The 27,909-nt window shown below is 42.9% G+C and overlaps 4 protein-coding genes across 4 annotated transcripts; all 4 read left to right on the top strand.

Annotated features, from left to right (window-relative positions):
* Positions 1–565: 565 nt before the first annotated feature.
* LOC311000078 (uncharacterized protein) lies at positions 566–5,803 on the top strand (the record flags this gene model as incomplete). Its single annotated transcript, XM_083990712.1, is given in 4 exon segments — positions 566–616; positions 622–2,302; positions 4,105–4,256; positions 4,259–5,803. Coding segments are annotated over 4 exon segments (3,429 nt in total).
* Positions 5,804–8,886: 3,083 nt separating this feature from the next.
* On the top strand, positions 8,887–14,033 carry LOC311000079 (uncharacterized protein; the record flags this gene model as incomplete). The annotated part of the gene is given in 3 exon segments (XM_083990713.1): positions 8,887–10,524; positions 12,340–12,486; positions 12,489–14,033. Coding segments are annotated over 3 exon segments (3,330 nt in total).
* A 3,086-nt stretch (positions 14,034–17,119) lies between these two features.
* Positions 17,120–18,766, top strand: LOC311000081 (tripartite motif-containing protein 16-like; the record flags this gene model as incomplete). The annotated part of the gene is made up of 1 exon (XM_083990715.1): positions 17,120–18,766. The coding sequence occupies one exon, from the start codon at positions 17,120–17,122 to the stop codon at positions 18,764–18,766; it is 1,647 nt and encodes a 548-aa protein (XP_083846841.1).
* A 2,161-nt stretch (positions 18,767–20,927) lies between these two features.
* On the top strand, positions 20,928–27,343 carry LOC311000082 (uncharacterized protein; the record flags this gene model as incomplete). Its single annotated transcript, XM_083990716.1, is given in 3 exon segments — positions 20,928–21,054; positions 21,057–22,571; positions 25,626–27,343. Coding segments are annotated over 3 exon segments (3,360 nt in total).
* Between the last annotated feature and the right edge of the window lie 566 nt (positions 27,344–27,909).

Here is a 27,909-nt window from a genome sequence, read left to right on the forward strand (position 1 = left end):
TAAAGACAGGAGAATAGATAGTCATCTGTGATTTATCATTGATTTAATGGTGAAGAACGGAGTGAGAATTGTATCCTGTAATTTTTGCCAGCTTAAGATATTATAACCTTAAAATGTGTTTTGCTTGATGTTAAAGACAGAAGAAGATAGGCATCTGTGATTTATCATGGTATCTCATGTTAAAAGCAGACTGAGTAGCCCGGAACCTCAGGTGCTATCTTATGATATTATGATCAGAAAAAGTATTTTTGCTTAATATGACTAGTGTTTAAGACAAGGAAAGATGGTTATATGTGATTTGCAATTGTATTAAATGGTAAGATCAGGATGAGAAAGTGATGTGTTTTCCGCTGTATTGAGATTTATGGTGAAACCTGACCTGATGAAATGATTGCTGTAACCTGTTGAAAAGGGGAAGAAGGAGAGGCAAAACAAGGTTAACGAATGAGGAACCTGTTCATGTGTTTTCTTATTCCCTCCCCTTCAGATCTACAGTTTGAAGATGGGTGGAACCAACATGTCGTGAAGAGGAGGAGCTGACAGGCCCCGTTCACTGCAGAGACACATGTTGTTTAGATCAGAGCTCAAACTAGTTTCACTTCTGAGCAACAGGAAGTCAGACAGTCGTCGTCTGTGAGAGGAGAAATGGCGCAGAAAGGAGTTCATCTGGACCAGGAGACCTTCTCTTGTTCCATCTGTCTGGATCTACTGAAGGATCCAGTGACTATTCCCTGTGGACACAGCTACTGCTTCAACTGTATTAAAACCCACTGGGATGGAGAGGATGGAAAGAAAATCCACAGCTGCCCTCAGTGTAGGAAGAAGTTCATACCAAAGCCTGACCTGGTGAAAAACACAATGCTAGCAGCTTTAGTGGAGGAGCTGAAGAAGACTGGACTCCAAGCTGCTCCTGCTGATCACTGCTATGCTGGACCTGAAGATGTGGCCTGTGATGTCTGCACTGGGAGGAAACTCAAAGCTGTCAAGTCCTGTCTGATGTGTCCAGCCTCCTACTGTGAGAAACACCTGCAGCCTCATTATGAAGCAGCTCCATTTAAGAAACACAAGCTGGTGGAGCCCTCCCAGAATCTGCAGGAGAACATCTGCTCTCGTCATGATGAGGTGATGAAGATGTTCTGCCGCATTGATCAGCAGTGTATCTGTTATCTCTGCTCTGTGGAGGAACATAAAGGCCACGACACAGTCTCAGCTGCAGCAGAAAGGACTGAGAGGCAGAGAGAGCTGGAGCTGAGTCAACAAAAAATCCAGCAGAGAATCCAGGACACAGAGAAAGATGTGAAGGTGCTTCAACAGGAGGTGGAGGCCATCAATGGCTCTGCTGATAAAGCAGTGGAGGACAGTGAGAAGATCTTCACTCAGCTGATCCGTCTCATGGAGAAAAGAAGCTCTGAGCTGAAGCAGCAGATCAGATCCCAGCAGGAAACTCAAGTGAGTGGAGTCAAAGAGCTTCAGAAGAAGCTGGAGCAGGAGATCACTGAGCTGAAGAGGAAAGACGCTGAGCTGAAGCTGCTGTCACACACAGAGGATCACACCCAGTTTCTACACAACTACCCCTCACTGTCAGCACTCAGTCAATCTACACACTCATCCAGCATCAATATCCGTCCTCTCAGACACTTTGGGGATGTGACAGCAGCTGTGTCAGAGCTCAGAGACATACTACAGGACCTTCTGAGAGACACATGGACAAACATCTCACTGACAGAGACTCAAGTGGATGTTTTACTGTCACCACCAGAGCCCAGGACCAGAGCTGACTTCTTAAGATATTCACAGGAAATCACACTGGATCCAAACACAGCACACATGTGCCTGTTATTATCTGAGGGAAACAGAAAAGTAACATATATGGGTAAAGATCAGTCTCATTCTAGTCACCCAGACAGATTCACTTCATGTTTTCAGGTCCTGAGTAGAGAGAGTCTGACTGGACGTTGTTACTGGGAGGTGGAGTGGAGAGGAAGAGGAGTTAATGTAGCAGTCACATACAAGAATATCAGCAGATCAGGGAATGAAAGTTGGTTTGGAAGTAGTGACAAATCTTGGATGTTACATTGTAACAACAACCGTTTCATATTTTATTTCAACAACATCCAGACTCCAGTCTCAGGTCCTCAGTCCTCTAGAGTAGGAGTGTACCTGGATCACAGAGCAGGTATTCTGTCCTTCTACAGCATCTCTGAAACCATGACTCTCCTCCACAGAGTCCAGACCACATTCACTCAGCCTCTACATGCTGGAGTTGGTCTTGGTTGGTCTTTTGGGTCCACAGCAGAGTTGTGTAAACTCAAATAGACAAAGATCATTGAAGGTGCAGTTGGTTAAAATTTTAGTTCATCACATTCTTTAGTCTACATGTTTGTTGCTAAAAGTTCATTGCTCTTGTGTCTCTGCACTACACAGAGATCACCTGTCAATCAAACATTGTGGGCGGGACTTTGACCTCTTGTCATTTCTTGTTGTGTTGATGTTTGAGTTTGTTGAGGTGGAGCTGGAGCCGTGGAGGAGATCACTGCTCATGATGATGTTTCTTTACCTAAACTCACATTTCTCCACATGGAAATAGAAACTTCTCTGAGCTCTAAATGTTTGTTGGATATTTGTGTTGGTGAATTTGTGTTTAATTGTTTATCATGGACTTGGTGTTTTTGCTCTCCTTGTGTGAAGAAAGAAGTCTAGATTACATTTACATGGATGTCAGATCAAATCTTGTTTTGATCAAATTCACTCAGGTCTTTGAGATTTAAACAAACTGTAAATATCATGATTGATAATAATCAATGTAGAGATGGTTAAATATTTTTTGAGATTCAGGTGAAACAGTGATTGTGTGGATGAAGCGAATCTGTTGATGAAATCACTGAGGCATTTAAAAGAATTTACTGTACAATGTGTGAACAAATGGAAGCTTCATATCATCAATAAAACTGAATCAATCAATCAAACACTTTCTTGTCTTCCATCTTTCCCACTTGGCCTGAATGCAGCATCAGTGTAACAGGCTGTGACTCCTGTGAACAAACTGACTCAGTGTGATGTCACATATATTTAAATGTGTCTCCACTGATGTTGTTTTAAGTTTCCAGAGTCTGAGTGAAGTTTTTCCTCGTCTTCCTGCAGTGACCATCACAGCAGGTGAACAACTGAAATCTGAAAACTGATGCTCAACACAAGAGGGCGCCATCCTCCTGCTGACCAGGGAGGTAGTGGAGGTTAAAGCTCCTCAACTGTGTCTGAAGGTTTTAGTGAAGATGATGGTTTTAGGCTGATTAGGTTTATACTAAAAGGGCCTGATGTCTTTCATCCTGGTTATTGATGTGAAGCTGCTGTAAGTCATTCGAAATTCTTCTTTGAAGTTTCATTAAACATAGAAAATGTTATTTTTATTTTAATCATCAGAAAATGTTCATAGGAAAATGATGAATTTATGTAGTTTGTGTTTGATTAATGTGACTATACCCGACTCTTATTATAAAGCAACTGATCATGTATGTGTGACATGTTTGATAGTGATCTACTTTGATGTTAATTTGTTCCATTTATTTAAACTGGCTTCACTGTAGTGTGTTGAGTTGTTTTAAATAACACCTGTTTCATTCTTGATGCATAAATGCACTGACACTAATCAATAAAACTTTTATATTTGCAGCTGTAACCTCGTCAGTGTGATGTCTGTTGGGTCATTCGGATCAACTGAAAAGACGTTATTAATCACATGTGGAATTCACAATTACAAGAACTAACCTCTTTGGTTTATTTCTGTAAAAGTATCAAATATTAAAATACAACTTTTACTCATAAAAATGAGAAATAAAGATGCATTGTCAAACTTGTAAACACACAGTATCAAACTGCTCCTCCTACTGGAACAAAGTCTAACCTGATGACCTCCCTCTTCTTCCTGCTCTCAAACACAGTGAGCTGCATTCTGATCATGTGTTTCCTTGTTCCCTCCCCTTCAGATCTACAGTTTGAAGATGGGTGGAACCAACATGTGGTGAAGAGGAGGAGCTGACAGGCCCCGTTCACTGCAGAGATACATGTTGTTTAGATCAGAGCTCAAACTAGTTTCACCTCTGAGAGGTCAGACAGGCCAGTCGTCGTCTGTGAGAGGTGAAATGGCGCAGAAAGGAGTTCATCTGGACAAGGAGACCTTCTCTTGTTCCATCTGTCTGGATCTACTGAAGGATCCAGTTACTATTCCCTGTGGACACAGCTACTGCTTCAACTGTATTACAGTAAAACCCACTGGGATGGAGAGGATGGGAAGAAAATCTACAGCTGCCCGCAGTGTAGGCAGACATTCACACCGAAGCCTGACCTGGTGAAAAACATTATGTTTGCTGCTTTAGTGGAGGAGCTGAAGAAGACTGGACTCCACGCTGCTCCTGCTGATCACTGCTATGCTGGACCTGAAGATGTGGCCTGTGATGTCTGCACTGGGAGAAAACTCAAAGCTGTCAAATCCTGTTTGACATGTGTGATTTCTTATTGTGAAAAACATCTGAAGCTTCATTATGAATCCCTGGCTTTTGAAAAACACAAGCTGGTGGAGCCCTCCAAGAAGCTCCAGGAGAACATCTGCTCTCGTCATGATGAGGTGATGAAGATGTTCTGCCGCACTGATCAGCAGTGTATCTGTTATCTCTGCCCTGTGGATGAACATAAAGGCCACGACACAGTCTCAGCTGCAGCAGAAAGGACTGAGAGGCAGAGAGAGCTGGAGCTGAGTCGACAAAAAATCCAGCAGAGAATCCAGGACAGAGAGAAAGATGTGAAGGTGCTTCAACAGGAGGTGAAGGCCATCAATGGCTCTGCTGATAAAGCAGTGGAGGACAGTGAGAAGATCTTCACTCAGCTGATCAGTCTCATGGAGAAAAGAAGCTCTGAGCTGAAGCAGCAGATCAGATCCCAGCAGGAAACTCAAGTGAGTGGAGTCAAAGAGCTTCAGAAGAAGCTGGAGCAGGAGATCACTGAGCTGAAGAGGAAAGACGCTGAGCTGAAGCTGCTGTCACACACAGAGGATCACACCCAGTTTCTACACAACTACCCCTCACTGTCAGCACTCAGTCCATCTACACACTCATCCAGCATCAATATCCGTCCTCTCAGACACTTTGAGGATGTGACAGCAGCTGTGTCAGAGCTCAGAGACAAACTACAGGACCTTCTGAGAGACACGTGGACAAACATCTCACTGAAAGTGACTGAAGTGGATGTTTTACTGTCACCACCAGAGCCAAGGACCAGAGCTGACTTCTTAAGATATTCACAGGAAATCACACTGGATCCAAACACAGCACACAGAAGTCTGTTATTATCTGAGGGAAACAGAAAAGCAACATATCGGGGTAAATATCAGTCTTATTCTCGTCACCCAGACAGATTCACTACATATCGTCAGGTCCTGAGTAGAGAGAGTCTGACTGGACGTTGTTACTGGGAGGTGGAGTGGAGCGGAATGGGAGTTTTTGTAGCAGTCACATACAAGAATGTCAGCAAAGAAAGTTTGTTTGGACGTAATGACAAATCTTGGTCACTAGTTTGTTACAACAACAGTTTCACATTTAGGTTCAACAACATCGAGACTCCAGTCTCAGGTCCTCAGTCCTCCAGAGTAGGAGTGTACCTGGATCACAGAGCAGGTATTCTGTCCTTCTACAGCGTCTCTGAAACCATGACTCTCCTCCACAGAGTCCAGGCCACATTCACTCAGCCTCTACATGCTGGAGTTTGTCTTTACTGTGTTGGAGACACGGCAGAGTTGTGTAAACTCAAATAGACAAAGATCATTGAAGGTGTAGCTGGTTAAAATCTGTATTTTAGTTCATCACTTTCTTTAGTCTCCATGTTTGTTGCTAAATGTTCATTGTTGTTGTGTCTCTGTACTGCACAGAGATCACCTGTCAATCAAACATTGTGGGCGGGACTTTGACCTCTTGTCATTTCTTGTTGTGTTGATGTTTGAGTTTGTTGAGCTGGAGCTGGAGCCGTGGAGGAGATCACTGCTCATGATGATGTTTCTTTACCTGAACTCACATTTCTCCACATGAAAATAGAAACTTCTCTGAGCTCTAAATGTTTGTTGGATATTTGTGTTGATGTGTTTGTGTTTAATTGTTTATCTTTGACTACATGGGCTATTTGATCTTTTTCTTCTCATTGTGAAAGAAATCTTGCTATTGTTCAAATCCACTCACATATAAGGTCTTTGAGATTTAATCCAACTGTAAATATCATGATAAAAAATAATGTAGCGATGGTTTAATATTTTTTGAGATTCAGGTGAAACAGTGATTGAGTGGATGAAGCGAATCTGTTAATAAAATCACTGAGACATGTAAGAGACTTTACTGATCAATGTGTGAACAAATGGAAGCTTCATATCATCAATAAAACTGAATGAATCAATCAAACACTTTCTTGTCTTCCATCTTTCCCACGTGCCCTGAATGCAGCATCAGTGTAACAGGCTGTGACTCCTGTGAACAAACTGACTGATTGTGATGTCACATATATTTAAATGTGTCTCCACTGATGTTGTTTTAAGTTTCCAGAGGCTGAGTGAAGTTTTTCCTCGTCTTCCTGCAGTGACCATCACAGCAGGTGAACAACTGAAATCTGAAAACTGATGCTCAACACAAGAGGGCGCCGTCCTCCTGCTGACCAGGGAGGTAGTGGAGGTTAAAGCTCCTCAACTCACTGTGTCTGAAGGTTTTAGTGAAGATGATGATTTTTAGGCTGATTAGGTTTATACTAAAAGGCCCTGATGTCATTCATCCTGGTTAGTGATGTGAAGCTGCTGTAAGTCATTAGAAATTCTTCTTTAAAGTTTAATTATAGAAAATGTTGTTTTTATTTTAATCATCGGAAAATGTTCATAGGAAAATGATGAATTTATGTAGTTTGTGTTTGATTAATGTGACTATACCCGACTCTTATTATAAAGCAACTGACCATGTATGTGTGACATTTTTGATAGTGATCTGCTTTGATGTTAATTCGTTCTATTTATTTAAACTGGTTTCACTGTAGTGTGTTGAGTTGTTTTAAACAACACCTGTTTCATTCTTGATGCTTGTGTCTATGTATAAATGCACTGACACTAATCAATAAAACGTTTATATTTGCAGTGATGATCATGGTGTAACCTCGTCAGTGTGATGTCTGTTGGGTCATTCGGATCAACTGAAAAGACGTTATTAATCACATGTGGAATTCACAATTACAAGAACTGACCTCTTTGGTTTATTTCTGTAAAAGTATCAAATATTAAAATACAACTTTTACTCAAAAAAATGAGAAATTATGATGCGTTGTCAAACTTGTAAACACACAGTATCAAACTGCTCCTCCTCTTGAAACAAAGTCAAACCTGATCACCCATAGATATATATAAGAAGACTAGATGACTCACCCACCGCTGCTGCCCAATGACAAAGCGTAGCCAGTACGGCGGCCATCTTGGGACGGGCAACTCTCTCCCTCAGAGCATTAAAGGTCCCATATTATGCTGTTTTTCAACTATTTCACATGGTTCTAAGTTGTCCAACCATATAGTATTCCTAGTGTATTGTCCCCAAATCAATCTGCAGTTCTACATCTCAGTAATCTAAAAGTGGCTCTCCAGAGCTCTGCTGAGAACGAGCCATTTCTGTGTCTGCACCTTGAAATGCAAATTAGATGTGTAAACCACGTCCACTCCACACCTGTCACGGGGAGAGGGTGTGGTTTTCACTACAGGTACATGTGCCAGTGTTGACATTGGGACAGGGGTCGGGCATTGATTTCCGAAAAAAAAAAAAAATTCTGAGACTGGCATCTTGTCTGAAAAAATGAAAATGTTCCTTCTTTTTTTTTTTTTTTTACTGTGGCAGAAGGAGAAACATGGAGAGACTCCTACTACCATCAGAAAGAAAAAAAACAAGTGAAACTGAGGAGCGCAGCACAAACTGTGCACTGTTGTATGGACTGATGAGAATATTGACGTGGTTTTGCGCCGGGAGAGGAGACTTCCTCGTTCAGATGTCTCTCATTCTGCGATGAGGACCGCTGCGCTGATGAGAAGCGGTATCATTCCGATATTCTCTGATCCGCGATTTCATTTTTAATGACAGGCGGCTGTTTTTCAGTCAATGATTCAAAAGGATCATCTGGCGGCCGCGGTACCGACTGCTCCTCCCGTAGGCCTACCGCTTCATGTCAAATGACGGACAGGGGGAGAGAGAGAGAGTGTGTGTGTGGATTTGGGGGGGGGGGGGGGGGGGTTGGGGGGGGGTCGCTGTTCCGGAAAGTGTCAGCGGGCGGAGCTCACGTTTTTCCAGACTGGCCCAGGGGGAGTATTGGGAGTCACTTGAGTTCAGCGCATCCTGACATCAAGTCTGCCAGCACTTTCAATTCGCCCGTTTGGAGACACAATCTCAAAAAAGTGTAGAAATCAATTAAGGGAGTGAACAGACTTTTTTCACCTCCAGGCGTCATAGAAAGGCCACGGGAACACATAGGACCACTACAAAACCTGTAGAAAGTGGATTTTGCATAATATGGGCCCTTTAAATGGAATTTGGGAATAAAGTAAAACTAATTTTACAGGGCCCTATAAATGCAGCTATTGTGTGTGTGAAACTATTCTGTTTTAACTGGGTCAGGTTTCTTTCTGTAGATTGCAAGCAACAGTTCTTCACAATTATCTTTGCGTAATGCAGAAAAACCTGAAAAACCTTCTCTCTGTTCCTGGTTCAATACTCTTCAAGCTCCAATCTGTCAACCTGTTTCTTTGTCCCCTCCCTTCGCATATCTGTAGGTATGAGGGTGGGTGTAGAGATGATGAGTCAAACTGTTGAACTGAGACTCTCGGGCGGTGAAATGGCACAGCAAGGAAATCAAATGTGCGGAGAAAAATTCTACTGTTCCATCTGTCTGGATCTACTGAAGGATCCAGTGACTATTCCCTGTGGACACAGCTACTGCTTCAACTGTATTAAAACCCACTGGGATGAAGAGGATGGTAAGAAAATCTACAGCTGCCCTCAGTGTAGGAAGAACTTCACACCAAGACCTGACCTGGTGAAAAACACCATGTTAGCAGCTTTAGTGGAGGAGCTGAAGAAGACTGGACTCCAAGCTGCTCCTGCTGATCACTGCTATGCTGGACCTGAAGATGTGGCCTGTGATGTCTGCACTGGGAGGAAACTCAAAGCTGTCAAATCCTGTTTGACATGTGTGATCTCTTATTGTGAGAAACATCTGAAGCTTCATTATGAATCCCTGGCTTTTGAAAAACACAAGCTGGTGGAGCCCTCCAAGAAGCTCCAGGAGAACATCTGCTCTCGTCATGATGAGGTGATGAAGATGTTCTGCCGCACTGATCAGAAGTGTATCTGTCACCTCTGTCTGGATGAACATAAAGGCCACGACACAGTCTCAGCTGCAGCAGAAAGGACTGAGAGGCAGAGAGAGCTGGAGCTGAGTCGACAAAACATCCAGCAGAGAATCCAGGACACAGAGAAAGATGTGAAGGTGCTTCAACAGGAGGTGGAAGCCATCAATGGCTCTGCTGATAAAGCAGTGGAGGACAGTGAGAAGATCTTCACTCAGCTGATCCGTCTCATGGAGAAAAGAAGCTCTGAGCTGAAGCAGCAGATCAGATCCCAGCAGGAAACTCAAGTGAGTGGAGTCAAAGAGCTTCAGAAGAAGCTGGAGCAGGAGATCACTGAGCTGAAGAGGAAAGACGCTGAGCTGAAGCTGCTGTCACACACAGAGGATCACACCCAGTTTCTACACAACTACCCCTCACTGTCAGCACTCAGTCCATCTACACACTCATCCAGCATCGATATCCGTCCTCTCAGACACTTTGAGGATGTGACAGCAGCTGTGTCAGAGCTCAGAGATAAACTACAGGACCTTCTGAGAGACACATGGACAAACATCTCACTGACAGAGACTCAAGTGGATGTTTTACTGTCACCACCAGAGCCCAGGACCAGAGCTGACTTCTTAAGATATTCACAGGAAATCACACTGGATCCAAACACAGCACACACACGTCTGTTATTGTCTGAGGGAAACAGAAAAGTAACGCGAGTTAAAGTTCAGTCTTATCCTAGTCACCCAGACAGATTCACTACATCACCTCAGGTCCTGAGTAGAGAGAGTCTGACTGGACGTTGTTACTGGGAGGTGGAGAGGAGAGGAGAAAGAGTTGATGTAGCAGTCGCATACAAGAATATCAGCAGAGAACCTGTGTTTGGACGTAATGACAAATCTTGGTCGTTAGATTGTCCCGACAACAGTTTCATCTTCTGGTTCAACAACATCCAGACTCCAGTCTCAGGTCCTCAGTCCTCCAGAGTAGGAGTGTACCTGGATCACAGAGCAGGTATTCTGTCCTTCTACAGCGTCTCTGAAACCATGACTCTCCTCCACAGAGTCCAGACCACATTCACTCAGCCTCTACATGCTGGAGTTTATGTTTGTTCTGGAGCCACAGCAGAGTTGTGTAAACTCAATTAGATAAAGATCATTGAAGGTGCAGTTGGTTAAAATCTGTATTTTAGTTCATCACTTTCTTTAGTCTCCATGTTTGTTGCTAAAAGCTCATTGCTGTTGTGTCTCTGCACTGCACAGAGATCACCTGTCAATCAAACATTGTGGGCGGGACTTTGACCTCTTGTCATTTCTTGTTGTGTTGATGTTTGAGTTTGTTGAGGTGGAGCTGGAGCCGTGGAGGAGATCACTGCTCATGATGATGTTTCTTTACCTAAACTCACATTTCTCCACATGAAAATAGAAACTTCTCTGAGTCAGGTATTTGTGTTGATGTGTTTGTGTGTTCTTGTTTATCTTTGACTACATGGGCTATTTGGACTTTTTGTTCTCCTTGTGTAAAGAAAGAAGTCTAGATTACATTTACATGGATGTCAGATTAAATCTTGTTTTGATCAAATTCAAGATCTTTGAGATTCAATCAAACTGTAAATATGATCAAAATTAATGAGGAGATGGTTGATTATTTTTTGAGACTCAGGTGAAACAGTGATTGTGTGGATGAAGTGAATCTGTTCATGAAATCACTGAGTCATTTAAGAGACTTTACTGATCAATGTGTGAACAAATGGAAGCTTCATATCATCAATAAAACTGAATGAATCAATCAAACACTTTCTTGTCCTCCATCTTTCCCACGTGCCCTGAATGCAGCATCAGTGTAACAGGCTGTGACTCCTGTGAACAAACTGACTCAGTGTGATGTTACATATATTTAAATGTGTCTCCACTGATGTTGTTTTAAGTTTCCAGAGGCTGAGTGAAGTTTTCCCTCGTCTTCCTGCAGTGACCATCACAGCAGGTGAACAACTGAAATCTGAAAACTGATGCTCAACACAAGAGGGCGCCGTCCTCCTGCTGACCAGGGAGGTAGTGGAGGTTAAAGCTCCTCAACTGTGTCTGAAGGTTTTAGTGAAGATGATGGTTTTAGGCTGATTAGGTTTATACTAAAAGGGCCTGATGTCATTCATCCTGGTTATTGATGTGAAGCTGCTGTAAGTCATTCGAAATTCTTCTTTGAAGTTTCATTAAATTGTTATTTTTACATAATTGTTAATGTTATTTTTATTTTAATCATCAGAAAATGTTCATAGGAAAATTATGAATTTATGTAGTTTGTGTTTGATTAATGTGACTATACCCGACTCTTATTATAAAGCAACTGATCATGTATGTGTGACATGTTTGATAGTGATCTACTTTGATGTTAATTTGTTCCATTTATTTGAACTGGCTTCACTGTAGTGTGTTGAGTTGTTTTAAATAACACCTGTTTCATTCTTGATGCATAAATGCACTGACACTAATCAATAAAACTTTTATATTTGCAGCTGTAACCTCGTCAGTGTGATGTCTGTTGGTTCATTCGGATCAACTGAAAAGACGTTATTAATCACATGTGGAATTCACAATTACAAGAACTAACCTCTTTGGTTTATTTCTGTAAAAGTATCAAATATTAAAATACAACTTTTACTCATAAAAATGAGAAATAAAGATGCATTGTCAAACTTGTAAACACACAGTATCAAACTGCTCCTCCTACTGGAACAAAGTCTAACCTGATCACCTCCCTCTTCTTCCTGCTCTCAAACACAGTGAGCTGCACTCTGATCATGTGTTTCCTTGTTCCCTCCCCTTCAGATCTACAGTTTGAAGATGGGTGGGACCAACATGTGGTGAAGAGGAGGAGCTGACAGGCCCCGTTCACTGCAGAGATACATGTTGTTTAGATCAGAGCTCAAACTAGTTTCACCTCTGAGAGGTCAGACAGGTCAGTCGTCGTCTGTGAAAGGTGAAATGGCGCAGAAAGGAGTTCATCTGGACAAGGAGACTTTCTCTTGTTCCATCTGTCTGGATCTACTGAAGGATCCAGTGACTATTCCCTGTGGACACAGCTACTGCTTCAACTGTATTACAGTAAAACCCACTGGGATGGAGAGGATGGGAAGAAAATCTACAGCTGCCCTCAGTGTAGGCAGACATTCACACCGAAGCCTGTCCTGGTGAAAAACATTATGTTTGCTGCTTTAGTGGGGGAGCTGAAGAAGACTGGACTCCACGCTGCTCCTGCTGATCACTGCTATGCTGGACCTGAAGATGTGGCCTGTGATGTCTGCACTGGGAGAAAACTCAAAGCTGTCAAGTCCTGTTTGACGTGTGTGATCTCCTATTGTGAAAAACATCTGAAGCTTCATTATGAATCCCTGGCTTTTGAAAAACACAAGCTAGTGGAGCCCTCCAAGAAGCTCCAGGAGAACATCTGCTCTCGTCATGATGAGGTGATGAAGATGTTCTGCCGCACTGATCAGCAGTGTATCTGTTATCTCTGCCCTGTGGATGAACATAAAGGCCATGACACAGTCTCAGCTGCAGCAGAAAGGACTGAGAGGCAGAGAGAGCTGGAGCTGAGTCGACAAAAAATCCAGCAGAGAATCCAGGACACAGAGAAAGATGTGAAGGTGCTTCAACAGGAGGTGGAGGCCATCAATGGCTCTGCTGATAAAGCAGTGGAGGACAGTGAGAAGATCTTCACTCAGCTGATCAGTCTCATGGAGAAAAGAAGCTCTGAGCTGAAGCAGCAGATCAGATCCCAGCAGGAAACTCAAGTGAGTGGAGTCAAAGAGCTTCAGAAGAAGCTGGAGCAGGAGATCACTGAGCTGAAGAGGAAAGACGCTGAGCTGAAGCTGCTGTCACACACAGAGGATCACACCCAGTTTCTACACAACTACCCCTCACTGTCAGCACTCAGTCCATCTACACACTCATCCAGCATCAATATCCGTCCTCTCAGACACTTTGAGGATGTGACAGCAGCTGTGTCAGAGCTCAGAGATCAACTACAGGACGTTCTGAGAGACACATGGACAAACATCTCACTGACAGTGACTGAAGTGGGTGTTTTACTGTCACCACCAGAGCCCAGGACCAGAGCTGACTTCTTAAGATATTCACAGGAAATCACACTGGATCCAAACACAGCACACAGAAGTCTGTTATTATCTGAGGGAAACAGAAAAGCAACATATCGGGGTAAATATCAGTCTTATTCTCGTCACCCAGACAGATTCACTACATATCGTCAGGTCCTGAGTAGAGAGAGTCTGACTGGACGTTGTTACTGGGAGGTGGAGTGGAGCGGAATGGGAGTTTTTGTAGCAGTCACATACAAGAATGTCAGCAAAGAAAGTTTGTTTGGACGTAATGACAAATCTTGGTCACTAGTTTGTTACGACAACAGTTTCACATTTAGGTTCAACAACATCGAGACTCCAGTCTCAGGTCCTCAGTCCTCCAGAGTAGGAGTGTACCTGGATCACAGAGCAGGTATTCTGTCCTTCTACAGCGTCTCTGAAACCATGACTCTCCTCCACAGAGTCCAGGCCACATTCACTCAGCCTTTACATGCTGGAGTTTGTCTTTACTGTGTTGGAGACACGGCAGAGTTGTGTAAACTCAAATAGACAAAGATCATTGAAGGTGTAGCTGGTTAAAATCTGTATTTTAGTTCATCACATTCTTTAGTCTGCATGTTTGTTGCTAAATGTTCATTGCTGTTGTGTCTCTGCACTGCACAGAGATCACCTGTCAATCAAACATTGTGGGCGGGACTTTGACCTCTTGTCATTTCTTGTTGTGTTGATGTTTGAGTTTGTTGAGTTGGAGCTGGAGCCGTGGAGGAGATCACTGCTCATGATGATGTTTCTTTACCTAAACTCACATTTCTCCACATGAAAATAGAAACTTCTCTGAGCTCTAAATGTTTGTTGGATATTTGTATTGATGTGTTTGTGTTTAATTGTTTATCATTGACTTGGTCTTTTTGTTCTCCTTGTGTAAGGAAATCTTGCTATTGTTCAAATCCACTCACATACTGTATACGTTTTTTGAGATTTCATCAAACTGTAAATATCACGACAAAAATTAATGAGATGGTTGATTATTTTTTGAGATTCAGGTGAAACAGTGATTGTGTGGATAAAGTGAATCTGTTAATGAAATCACTGAGTCATTTAAGAGACTTTACTGAACAATTAGTGAACAAATGGAAGCTTCATATCATCAATAAAACTGAATCAATCAATCAAACACTTTCTTGTCTTCCATCTTTCCCACGTGCCCTGAATGCAGCATCAGTGTAACAGGCTGTGACTCCTGTGAACAAACTGACTCAGTGTGATGTCACATATATTTAAATGTGTCTCCACTGATGTTGTTTTAAGTTTCCAGAGTCTGAGTGAAGTTTTTCCTCGTCTTCCTGCAGTGACCATCACAGCAGGTGAACAACTGAAATGTGAAAACTGATGCTCAACACAAGAGGGCGCCGTCCTCCTGCTGACCAGGCAGGTAGTGGAGGTTAAAGCTCCTCAACTGTGTCTGAAGGTTTTAGTAAAGATGATGGTTTTAGGCTGATTAGGTTTACTAAAAGGGCCTGATGTCTTTCATCCAGGTTAGTGATGTGAAGCTGCTGTAAGTCATTAGAAATTCTTCTTTAAAGTTTCATTAAACATAGAAAATGTTGTTTTTATTTTAATCATCAGAAAATGTTCATAGGAAAATGATGAATTTATGTAGTTTGTGTTTGATTAATGTGACTATACCCGACTCTTATTATAAAGCAACTGATCATGTATGTGTGACATTTTTGATAGTGATCTGCTTTGATGTTAATTCGTTCTATTTATTTAAACTGGCTTCACTGTAGTGTGTTGAGTTGTTTTAAACAACACCTGTTTCATTCTTGATGCTTGTGTCTATGTATAAATGCACTGACACTAATCAATAAAACGTTTATATTTGCAGTGATGATCATGGTGTAACCTCGTCAGTGTGATGTCTGTTGGGTCATTCGGATCAACTGAAAAGACGTTATTAATCACATGTGGAATTCACAATTACAAGAACTGACCTCTTTGGTTTATTTCTGTAAGAGTATCAAATATTAAAATACAACTTTTACTCAAAAAAATGAGAAATTATGATGCGTTGTCAAACTTGTAAACACACAGTATCAAACTGCTCCTCCTCTTGGAACAAAGTCAAACCTGATCACCCATAGATATATATAAGAAGACTAGATGACTCACCCACCGCTGCTGCCCAATGACAAAGCGTAGCCAGTACGGCGGCCATCTTGGGACGGGCAACTCTCTCCCTCAGAGCATTAAAGGTCCCATATTATGCTGTTTTTCAACTATTTCACATGGTTCTAAGTTGTCCAACCATATAGTATTCCTAGTGTATTGTCCCCAAATCAATCTGCAGTTCTACATCTCAGTAATCTAAAAGTGGCTCTCCAGAGCTCTGCTGAGAACGAGCCATTTCTGTGTCTGCACCTTGAAATGCAAATTAGATGTGTAAACCACGTCCACTCCACACCTGTCACGGGGAGAGGGTGTGGTTTTCACTACAGGTACATGTGCCAGTGTTGACATTGGGACAGGGGTCGGGCATTGATTTCCGAAAAAAAATAAAAATTCTGAGACTGGCGTCTTGTCTGAAAAAATGAAAATGTTATTCTTTTTTTTTTTTTTTACTGTGGCAGAAGGAGAAACATGGAGAGACTCCTACTACCATCAGAAAGAAAAAAAACAAGTGAAACTGAGGAGCGCAGCACAAACTGTGCACTGTTGTATGGACTGATGAGAATATTGACGTGGTTTTGCGCCGGGAGAGGAGACTTCCTCGTTCAGATGTCTCTCATTCTGCGATGAGGACCGCTGCGCTGATGAGAAGCGGTATCATTCCGATATTCTCTGATCCGCGATTTCATTTTTAATGACAGGCGGCTGTTTTTCAGTCAATGATTCAAAAGGATCATCTGGCGGCCGCGGTACCGACTGCTCCTCCCGTAGGCCTACCGCTTCATGTCAAATGACGGACAGGGGGAGAGAGAGAGAGTGTGTGTGTGTGGATTGGGGGGGGGGGGGGGGGGTCGCTGTTCTGGAAAGTGTCAGCGGGCGGAGCTCACGTTTTTCCAGACTGGCCCAGGGGGAGTATGAGGAAGTACCGGGAGGTGGAGTCACTTGAGTTCAGCGCATCCTGACATCAAGTCTGCCAGCACTTTCAATTCGCCCGTTTGGAGACATGATCTCAAAAAAGTGTAGAAATCAATTAAGGGAGTGAACAGACTTTTTTCACCTCCAGGCGTCATAGAAAGGCCACGGGAACACATAGGACCACTACAAAACCTGTAGAAAGTGGATTTTGCATAATATGGGCCCTTTAAATGGAATTTGGGAATAAAGTAAAACTAATTTTACAGGGCCCTATAAATGCAGCTATTGTGTGTGTGAAACTATTCTGTTTTAACTGGGTCAGGTTTCTTTCTGCAGATTGCAAGCAACAGTTCTTCACAATTATCTTTGCGTAATGCAGAAAAACCTGAAAAACCTTCTCTCTGTTCCTGGTTCAATACTCTTCAAGCTCCAATCGGTCAACCTGTTTCTTTGTCCCCTCCCTTCGCATATCTGTAGGTATGAGGGTGGGTGTAGAGATGATGAGTCTCATACAAAGTCAAACTGTTGAACTGAGACTCTCGGGCGGTGAAATGGCACAGCAAGGAAATCAAATGTGCGGAGAAAAATTCTACTGTTCCATCTGTCTGGATCTACTGAAGGATCCAGTGACTATTCCCTGTGGACACAGCTACTGCTTCAACTGTATTAAAACCCACTGGGATGAAGAGGATGGTAAGAAAATCTACAGCTGCCCTCAGTGTAGGAAGAACTTCACACCAAGACCTGACCTGGTGAAAAACACCATGTTTGCAGCTTTAGTGGAGGAGCTGAAGAAGACTGGACTCCACACTGCTCCTGCTGATCACTGCTATGCTGGACCTGAAGATGTGGCCTGTGATGTCTGCACTGGGAGGAAACTCAAAGCTGTCAAGTCCTGCTTGACATGTGTGATCTCCTATTGTGAAAAACATCTGAAGCTTCATTATGAATCCCTGGCTTTTGAAAAACACAAGCTGGTGGAGCCCTCCAAGACGCTCCAGGAGAACATCTGCTCTCGTCATGATGAGGTGATGAAGATGTTCTGCCGCACTGATCAGCAGTGTATCTGTCACCTCTGCCTGGATGAACATAAAGGCCACGACACAGTCTCAGCTGCAGCAGAAAGGACTGAGAGGCAGAGAGAGCTGGAGCTGAGTCGACAAAAAATCCAGCAGAGAATCCAGGACACAGAGAAAGATGTGAAGCTGCTTCAACAGGAGGTGGAGGCCATCAATGGCTCTGCTGATAAAGCAGTGGAGGACAGTGAGAAGATCTTCACTCAGCTGATCCGTCTCATGGAGAAAAGAAGCTCTGAGCTGAAGCAGCAGATCAGATCCCAGCAGGAAACTCAAGTGAGTGGAGTCAAAGAGCTTCAGAAGAAGCTGGAGCAGGAGATCACTGAGCTGAAGAGGAAAGACGCTGAGCTGAAGCTGCTGTCACACACAGAGGATCACACCCAGTTTCTACACAACTACCCCTCACTGTCAGTACTCAGTCAATCTACACACTCATCCAGCATCAATATCCGTCCTCTCTTTGAGGATGTGACAGCAGCTGTGTCAGAGCTCAGAGATAAACTACAGGACCTTCTGAGAGACGCATGGACAAACATCTCACTGACAGAGACTCAAGTGGATGTTTTACTGTCACCACCAGAGCCCAGGACCAGAGCTGACTTCTTAAGATATTCACAGGAAATCACACTGGATCCAAACACAGCACACACACGTCTGTTATTATCTGAGGGAAACAGGAAAGCAACAGTGATGAGTGAAGATCAGTCTTATTCTGATCACCCAGACAGATTCACTACATATCGTCAGGTCCTGAGTAGAGAGAGTCTGACAGGACGTTGTTACTGGGAGGTGGAGAGGAGAGGAGGAAGAGTTGATGTAGCAGTCGCATACAACAATATCAGCAGAGAACCTGTGTTTGGACGTAACGACAAATCTTGGTCATTAGATTGTCCCGACAACAGTTTCATCTTCTGGTTCAACAACGTCCAGACTCCAGTCTCAGGTCCTCAGTCCTCCAGAGTAGGAGTGTACCTGGATCACAGAGCAGGTATTCTGTCCTTCTACAGCGTCTCTGAAACCATGACTCTCCTCCACAGAGTCCAGACCACATTCACTCAGCCTCTACATGCTGGAGTTTATGTTTGTTCTGGAGCCACAGCAGAGTTGTGTAAACTCAATTAGATAAAGATCATTGAAGGTGCAGTTGGTTAAAATCTGTATTTTAGTTCATCACTTTCTTTAGTCTCCATGTTTGTTGCTAAAAGCTCATTGCTGTTGTGTCTCTGCACTGCACAGAGATCACCTGTCAATCAAACATTGTGGGCGGGACTTTGACCTCTTGTCATTTCTTGTTGTGTTGATGTTTGAGTTTGTTGAGGTGGAACTGGAGCCGTGAAGGAGATCACTGCTCATGATGATGTTTCTTAACCTAAACTCATATTTCTCCACATGAAAATAGAAACTTCTCTGAGTCAGGTATTTGTGTTGATGTGTTTGTGTGTTCTTGTTTATCTTTGACTACATGGGCTATTTGGACTTTTTGTTATCCTTGTGTAAAGAAAGAAGTCTAGATTACATTTACATGGATGTCAGATTTAATCTTGTTTTGATCAAATTCACTCACATATAAGATCTTTGAGATTCAATCAAACTGTAAATATGATCAAAATTAATGAGGAGATGGTTGATTATTTTTTGAGACTCAGGTGAAACAGTGATTGTGTGGATGAAGTGAATCTGTTCATGAAATCACTGAGTCATTTAAGAGACTTTACTGATCAATGTGTGAACAAATGGAAGCTTCATATCATCAATAAAACTGAATCAATCAATCAAACACTTTCTTGTCTTCCATCTTTCCCACGTGGCCTGAATGCAGCATCAGTGTAACAGGCTGTGACTCCTGTGAACAAACTGACTCAGTGTGATGTTACATATATTTAAATGTGTCTCCACTGATGTTGTTTTAAGTTTCCAGAGTCTGAGTGAAGTTTTTCCTCGTCTTCCTGCAGTGACCTAGCCTGACAAGCCAGACTATATCATTAAAATGTATAGTCTGGCAACGACCGGTAGACCGCGGCTCAGTGCAGGGGCGGGATGAAGGCTGTCTTTCAAACTGCCTCTGCACGCAATAGGGTAGCGCTACGACTAATCAGAGCAAAGAGCAGGATGCCGTTATTCTGACAAGCCAATTAAAATGTACGTCGTCATGGCGTTAAGCCCGCCCAACGACTCTCTAAACAGATAGAGCGCTGTGATTGGTGAACACAATCGGTGTTCGAGACTCAAAAAGTTCCTATGGCTCGTTTCTAGACCCACCTACGGAGCAAATATTTTTGCTGCCGCTAGGGTGCGTCTAGATTTCTAGGCTAGCAGTGACCATCACAGCAGGTGAACAACTGAAATCTGAAAACTGATGCTCAACACAAGAGGGCGCCGTCTTCCTGCTGACCAGGGAGGTAGTGGAGGTTAAAGCTCCTCAACTGTGAAGGTTTTAGTGAAGATGATGGTTTTAGTCTGATTAGGTTTATACTGAAAGGGCCTGATGTCATTCATCCTGGTTAGTGATGTGAAGCTGCTGTAAGTCATTAGAAATTCTTCTTTAAAGTTTAATATAAAATGTTGTTTTTATGTAGTTTGTGTTTGATTAATGTGACTATACCCGATTCTTATTATAAAGCAACTGACCATGTATGTGTGACATTTTTGATAGTGATCTGCTTTGATGTTCATTTGTTCCATTTATTTAAACTGGTTTCACTGTAGTGTGTTGAGTTGTTTTAAACAACACCTGTTTCATTCTTGATGCTTGTGTCTATGTATAAATGCACTGACACTAATCAATAAAACTTTTGTATTTGCAGTCATGATCATGGTGTAACCTCGTCAGTGTGATGTCTGTTGAGTCATTTGGATCAACTGAAAAGACGTTATTAATCACATGTGGAATTCACAATTACAAGAACTAACCTCTTTGGTTTATTTCTGTAAAAGTATCAAATATTAAAATACAACTTTAACTAAAAAAAATGAGAAATAAAGATGCGTTGTCAAACTTGTAAACACACAGTATCAAACTGCTCCTCCTACTGGAACAAAGTCAAACCTGATCACCTCCCTCTTCTTCCTGCTTCAACACTCATCAAGCTCAACCCTGTTCATGTGTTTCCTTGTTCCCTCCCCTTCAGATCTACAGTTTGAAGATGGGTGGAACCAACATGTGGTGAAGAGGAGGAGCTGACAGGCCCCGTTCACTGCAGGGACACATGTTGTTTGGATCAGAGCTCAAACTAGTTTCACTTCTGAGCAACAGAAACTCAGACAGTCGTCTGTGAGAGGTGAAATGGCGCAGAAAGGAGTTCATCTGGACCAGGAGACCTTCTCTTGTTCCATCTGTCTGGATCTACTGAAGGATCCAGTGACTATTCCCTGTGGACACAGCTACTGCTTCAACTGTATTACAGTAAAACCCACTGGGATGAAGAGGATGGGAAGAAAATCTACAGCTGCCCTCAGTGTAGGCAGAACTTCACACCGAGGCCTGTCCTGGTGAAAAACATCATGCTTGCTGCTTTAGTGGAGGAGCTGAAGAAGACTGGACTCCAAGCTGCTCCTGCTGATCACTGCTATGCTGGACCTGAAGATGTGGCCTGTGATGTCTGCACTGGGAGAAAACTCAAAGCTGTCAAGTCCTGTTTGACGTGTCCAGCCTCCTACTGTGAGAATCACCTGCAGCCTCATTATGAAGCAGCTCCATTAAAGAAACACAAGCTGGTGGAGCCCTCCAAGAAGCTCCAGGAGAACATCTGCTCTCGTCATGATGAGGTATTAAAGATTTTCTGCCGCACTGATAAGAAGTGTATTTGTCTTGTCTGCCTTGTGGATGAACATAAAGGCCACGACACAGTCTCAGCTGCAGCAGAAAGGACTGAGAGGCAGAGAGAGCTGGAGCTGAGTCGACAAAAAATCCAGCAGAGAATCCAGGACACAGAGAAAGATGTGAAGGTGCTTCAACAGGAGGTGGAGGCCATCAATGGCTCTGCTGATAAAGCAGTGGAGGACAATGAGAAGATCTTCACTCAGCTGATCCGTCTCATGGAGAAAAGAAGCTCTGAGCTGAAGCAGCAGATCAGATCCCAGCAGGAAACTCAAGTGAGTGGAGTCAAAGAGCTTCAGAAGAAGCTGGAGCAGGAGATCACTGAGCTGAAGAGGAAAGACGCTGAGCTGAAGCTGCTGTCACACACAGAGGATCACACCCAGTTTCTACACAACTACCCCTCACTGTCAGCACTCAGTCCATCTACACACTCATCCAGCATCAATATCCGTCCTCTCAGACACTTTGAGGATGTGACAGCAGCTGTGTCAGAGCTCAGAGATCAACTACAGGACCTTCTGAGAGACACATGGACAAACATCTCACTGACAGTGACTCAAGTGGATGTTTTACTGTCACCACCAGAGACCAGGACCAGAGCTGACTTCTTAAGATATTCACAGGAAATCACACTGGATCCAAACACAGCAAACACATATCTGTTATTATCTGAGGGAAACAGGAAAGCAACATGGTGTAAAGATCAGTCTTATTCTAGTCACCCAGACAGATTTACTTCATATTCTCAGGTCCTGAGTAGAGAGAGTCTGACTGGACGTTGTTACTGGGAGGTGGAGTGGAGAGGAGGAGTTGATGTAGCAGTCGCATACAAGAATATCAGCAGAGAAGGGAGAGAATGTGTGTTTGGACGTAATGACAAATCTTGGTCGTTAGATTGTAATAACAACAGATTCACATTCAACAACATCAAGACTCCAGTCTCAGGTCCTCAGTCCTCCAGAGTAGGAGTGTACCTGGATCACAGAGCAGGTATTCTGTCCTTCTACAGCGTCTCTGAAACCATGACTCTCCTCCACAGAGTCCAGACCACATTCACTCAGCCTCTACATGCTGGATTTTTTGTTTATTTTGGAACCACTGCAGAGTTGTGTAAACTCAAATAGACAAAGATCATTGAAGGTGCAGTTGGTTCAATTCTGTATTTTAGTTCATAACTTTCTTCAGTCTCCATGTTTGTTGCTAAAAGCTCATTGCTGTTGTGTCTCTGCACTGCACAGAGATCACCTGTCAATCAAACATTGTGGGCGGGACTTTGACCTCTTGTCATTTCTTGTTGTGTTGATGTTTGAGTTTGTTGAGTTGGAGCTGGAGCCGTGGAGGAGATCACTGCTCATGATGATGTTTCTTTACCTAAACTCACATTTCTCCACATGAAAATAGAAACTTCTCTGAGTCGGATATTTGTGTTGATGTGTTTGTGTGTTCTTGTTTATCTTTGACTACATGGGCTATTTGGACTTTTTGTTCTCCTTGTGTAAAGAAAGAAGTCTAGATTACATTTACATGGATGTCAGATCAAATCTTGTTTTGATCAAATTCACTCACGATCTTTGAGATTCAATCAATCTGTAAATATCACAAGGAGAAGGTTGATTATTTTTTGAGATTCGGGTAAAACAAAGTGATTGTGTGGATAAAGTGAATCTGTTAATGAAATCACTGAGTCATTTAAGAGACTTTACTGATCAATGTGTGAACAAATGGAAACTTCATATCATCAATAAAACTGAATCAATCAATCAAACACTTTCTTGTCTTCCATCTTTCCCACGTGCCCTGAATGCAGCATCAGTGTAACAGGCTGTGACTCCTGTGAACAAACTGACTCAGTGTGATGTCACATATATTTAAATGTGTCTCCACTGATGTTGTTTTAAGTTTCCAGAGGCTGAGTGAAGTTTTCCCTCGTCTTCCTGCAGTGACCATCACAGCAGGTGAACAAATGAAATCTGAAAACTGATGCTCAACACAAGAGGGTGCCGTCCTCCTGCTGACCAGGGAGGTAGTGGAGGTTAAAGCTCCTCAACTCACTGTGTCTGAAGGTTTTGTGAAGATGATGGTTTTAAGCTGATTAGGTTTATACCAGAAGGGCCTGACGTCATTCATCCTGGTTATTGATGTGAAGCTGCTGTAAGTCATTAGAAATTCTTCTTTAAAGTTTCATTAAACATAGAAAATGTTGTTTTTATTTTAATCATCAGAAAATGTTCATAGGAAAATGATGAATTTATGTAGTTTGTGTTTGATTAATGTGACCATACCCGACTCTTATTATAAAGCAACTGATCATGTATGTGTGACATTTTTGATAGTGATCTGCTTTGATGTTAATTCGTTCTATTTATTTAAACTGGCTTCACTGTAGTGTGTTGAGTTGTTTTAAACAACACCTGTTTCATTCTTGATGCTTGTGTCTATGTATAAATGCACTGACACTAATCAATAAAACGTTTATATTTGCAGTGATGATCATGGTGTAACCTCGTCAGTGTGATGTCTGTTGGGTCATTCGGATCAACTGAAAAGACGTTATTAATCACATGTGGAATTCACAATTACAAGAACTGACCTCTTTGGTTTATTTCTGTAAAAGTATCAAATATTAAAACACAACTTTTACTCAAAAAAATGAGAAATTATGATGTGTTGTCAAACTTGTAAACACACAGTATCAAACTGCTCCTCCTCTTGGAACAAAGTCAAACCTGATCACCCATAGATATATATAAGAAGACTAGATGACTCACCCACCGCTGCTGCCCAATGACAAAGCGTAGCCAGTACGGCGGCCATCTTGGGACGGGCAACTCTCTCCCTCAGAGCATTAAAGGTCCCATATTATGCTGTTTTTCAACTATTTCACATGGTTCTAAGTTGTCCAACCATATAGTATTCCTAGTGTATTGTCCCCAAATCAATCTGCAGTTCTACATCTCAGTAATCTAAAAGTGGCTCTCCAGAGCTCTGCTGAGAACGAGCCATTTCTGTGTCTGCACCTTGAAATGCAAATTAGATGTGTAAACCACGTCCACTCCACACCTGTCACGGGGAGAGGGTGTGGTTTTCACTACAGTTACATGTGCCAGTGTTGACATTGGGACAGGGGTCGGGCATTGATTTCCGAAAAAAAAAAAAAAAATTCTGAGACTGGCATCTTGTCTGAAAAAATGAAAATGTTCCTTCTTTTTTTTTTTTTTACTGTGGCAGAAGGAGAAACATGGAGAGACTCCTACTACCATCAGAAAGAAAAAAAACAAGTGAAACTGAGGAGCGCAGCACAAACTGTGCACTGTTGTATGGACTGATGAGAATATTGACGTGGTTTTGCGCCGGGAGAGGAGACTTCCTCGTTCAGATGTCTCTCATTCTGCGATGAGGACCGCTGCGCTGATGAGAAGCGGTATCATTCCGATATTCTCTGATCCGCGATTTCATTTTTAATGACAGGCGGCTGTTTTTCAGTCAATGATTCAAAAGGATCATCTGGCGGCCGCGGTACCGACTGCTCCTCCCGTAGGCCTACCGCTTCATGTCAAATGACGGACAGGGGGAGAGAGAGAGAGTGTGTGTGTGTGGATTGGGGGGGGGGGGGGGGGGGGGGGTCGCTGTTCCGGAAAGTGTCAGCAGGCGGAGCTCACGTTTTTCCAGACTGGCCCAGGGGGAGTATGAGGAAGTACCGGGAGGTGGAGTCACTTGAGTTCAGCGCATCCTGACATCAAGTCTGCCAGCACTTTCAATTCGCCCGTTTGGAGACACGATCTCAAAAAAGTGTAGAAATCAATTAAGGGAGTGAACAGACTTTTTTCACCTCCAGGCGTCATAGAAAGGCCACGGGAACACATAGGACCACTACAAAACCTGTAGAAAGTGGATTTTGCATAATATGGGCCCTTTAAATGGAATTTGGGAATAAAGTAAAACTAATTTTACAGGGCCCTATAAATGCAGCTATTGTGTGTGTGAAACTATTCTGTTTTAACTGGGTCAGGTTTCTTTCTGCAGATTGCAAGCAACAGTTCTTCACAATTATCTTTGCGTAATGCAGAAAAACCTGAAAAACCTTCTCTCTGTTCCTGGTTCAATACTCTTCAAGCTCCAATCGGTCAACCTGTTTCTTTGTCCCCTCCCTTCGCATATCTGTAGGTATGAGGGTGGGTGTAGAGATGATGAGTCTCATACAAAGTCAAACTGTTGAACTGAGACTCTCGGGCGGTGAAATGGCACAGCAAGGAAATCAAATGTGCGGAGAAAAATTCTACTGTTCCATCTGTCTGGATCTACTGAAGGATCCAGTGACTATTCCCTGTGGACACAGCTACTGCTTCAACTGTATTAAAACCCACTGGGATGAAGAGGATGGTAAGAAAATCTACAGCTGCCCTCAGTGTAGGAAGAACTTCACACCAAGACCTGACCTGGTGAAAAACACCATGTTAGCAGCTTTAGTGGAGGAGCTGAAGAAGACTGGACTCCAAGCTGCTCCTGCTGATCACTGCTATGCTGGACCTGAAGATGTGGCCTGTGATGTCTGCACTGGGAGGAAACTCAAAGCTGTCAAGTCCTGTTTGACATGTGTGATCTCTTATTGTGAGAAACATCTGAAGCTTCATTATGAATCCCTGGCTTTTGAAAAACACAAGCTGGTGGAGCCCTCCAAGACGCTCCAGGAGAACATCTGCTCTCGTCATGATGAGGTGATGAAGATGTTCTGCCGCACTGATCAGCAGTGTATCTGTCACCTCTGCCTGGATGAACATAAAGGCCACGACACAGTCTCAGCTGCAGCAGAAAGGACTGAGAGGCAGAGAGAGCTGGAGCTGAGTCGACAAAACATCCAGCAGAGAATCCAGGACACAGAGAAAGATGTGAAGGTGCTTCAACAGGAGGTGGAGGCCATCAATGGCTCTGCTGATAAAGCAGTGGAGGACAGTGAGACGATCTTCACTCAGCTGATCCGTCTCATGGAGAAAAGAAGCTCTGAGCTGAAGCAGCAGATCAGATCCCAGCAGGAAACTCAAGTGAGTGGAGTCAAAGAGCTTCAGAAGAAGCTGGAGCAGGAGATCACTGAGCTGAAGAGGAAAGACGCTGAGCTGAAGCTGCTGTCACACACAGAGGATCACACCCAGTTTCTACACAACTACCCCTCACTGTCAGCACTCAGTCCATCTACACACTCATCCAGCATCAATATCCGTCCTCTCCTTGAGGATGTGACAGCAGCTGTGTCAGAGCTCAGAGATAAACTACAGGACCTTCTGAGAGACGCATGGACAAACATCTCACTGACAGAGACTCAAGTGGATGTTTTACTGTCACCACCAGAGCCCAGGACCAGAGCTGACTTCTTAAGATATTCACAGGAAATCACACTGGATCCAAACACAGCACACACACGTCTGTTATTATCTGAGGGAAACAGAAAAGTAACGCGAGTTAAAGTTCAGTCTTATCCTAGTCACCCAGACAGATTCACTACATCACCTCAGGTCCTGAGTAGAGAGAGTCTGACAGGACGTTGTTACTGGGAGGTGGAGAGGAGAGGAGGAAGAGTTGATGTAGCAGTCGCATACAAGAATATCAGCAGAGAACCTGTGTTTGGACGTAATGACAAATCTTGGTCATTAGATTGTCCCGACAACAGTTTCATCTTCTGGTTCAACAACATCCAGACTCCAGTCTCAGGTCCTCAGTCCTCCAGAGTAGGAGTGTACCTGGATCACAGAGCAGGTATTCTGTCCTTCTACAGCGTCTCTGAAACCATGACTCTCCTCCACAGAGTCCAGACCACATTCACTCAGCCTCTACATGCTGGAGTTTATGTTTGTCCTGGAGCCACAGCAGAGTTGTGTAAACTCAATTAGATAAAGATCATTGAAGGTGCAGTTGGTTAAAATCTGTATTTTAGTTCATCACTTTCTTTAGTCTCCATGTTTGTTGCTAAAAGCTCATTGCTGTTGTGTCTCTGCACTGCACAGAGATCACCTGTCAATCAAACATTGTGGGCGGGACTTTGACCTCTTGTCATTTCTTGTTGTGTTGATGTTTGAGTTTGTTGAGGTGGAACTGGAGCCGTGAAGGAGATCACTGCTCATGATGATGTTTCTTAACCTAAACTCATATTTCTCCACATGAAAATAGAAACTTCTCTGAGTCAGGTATTTGTGTTGATGTGTTTGTGTGTTCTTGTTTATCTTTGACTACATGGGCTATTTGGACTTTTTGTTCTCCTTGTGTAAAGAAAGAAGTCTAGATTACATTTACATGGATGTCAGATTAAATCTTGTTTTGATCAAATTCACTCACATATAAGATCTTTGAGATTCAATCAAACTGTAAATATGATCAAAATTAATGAGGAGAAGGTTGATTATTTTTTGAGACTCAGGTGAAACAGTGATTGTGTGGATGAAGTGAATCTGTTCATGAA

This window comes from Trachurus trachurus, assembly GCF_905171665.1.
Source record: "Trachurus trachurus genome assembly, chromosome: 17".
Taxonomy (NCBI): domain Eukaryota; kingdom Metazoa; phylum Chordata; class Actinopteri; order Carangiformes; family Carangidae; genus Trachurus; species Trachurus trachurus.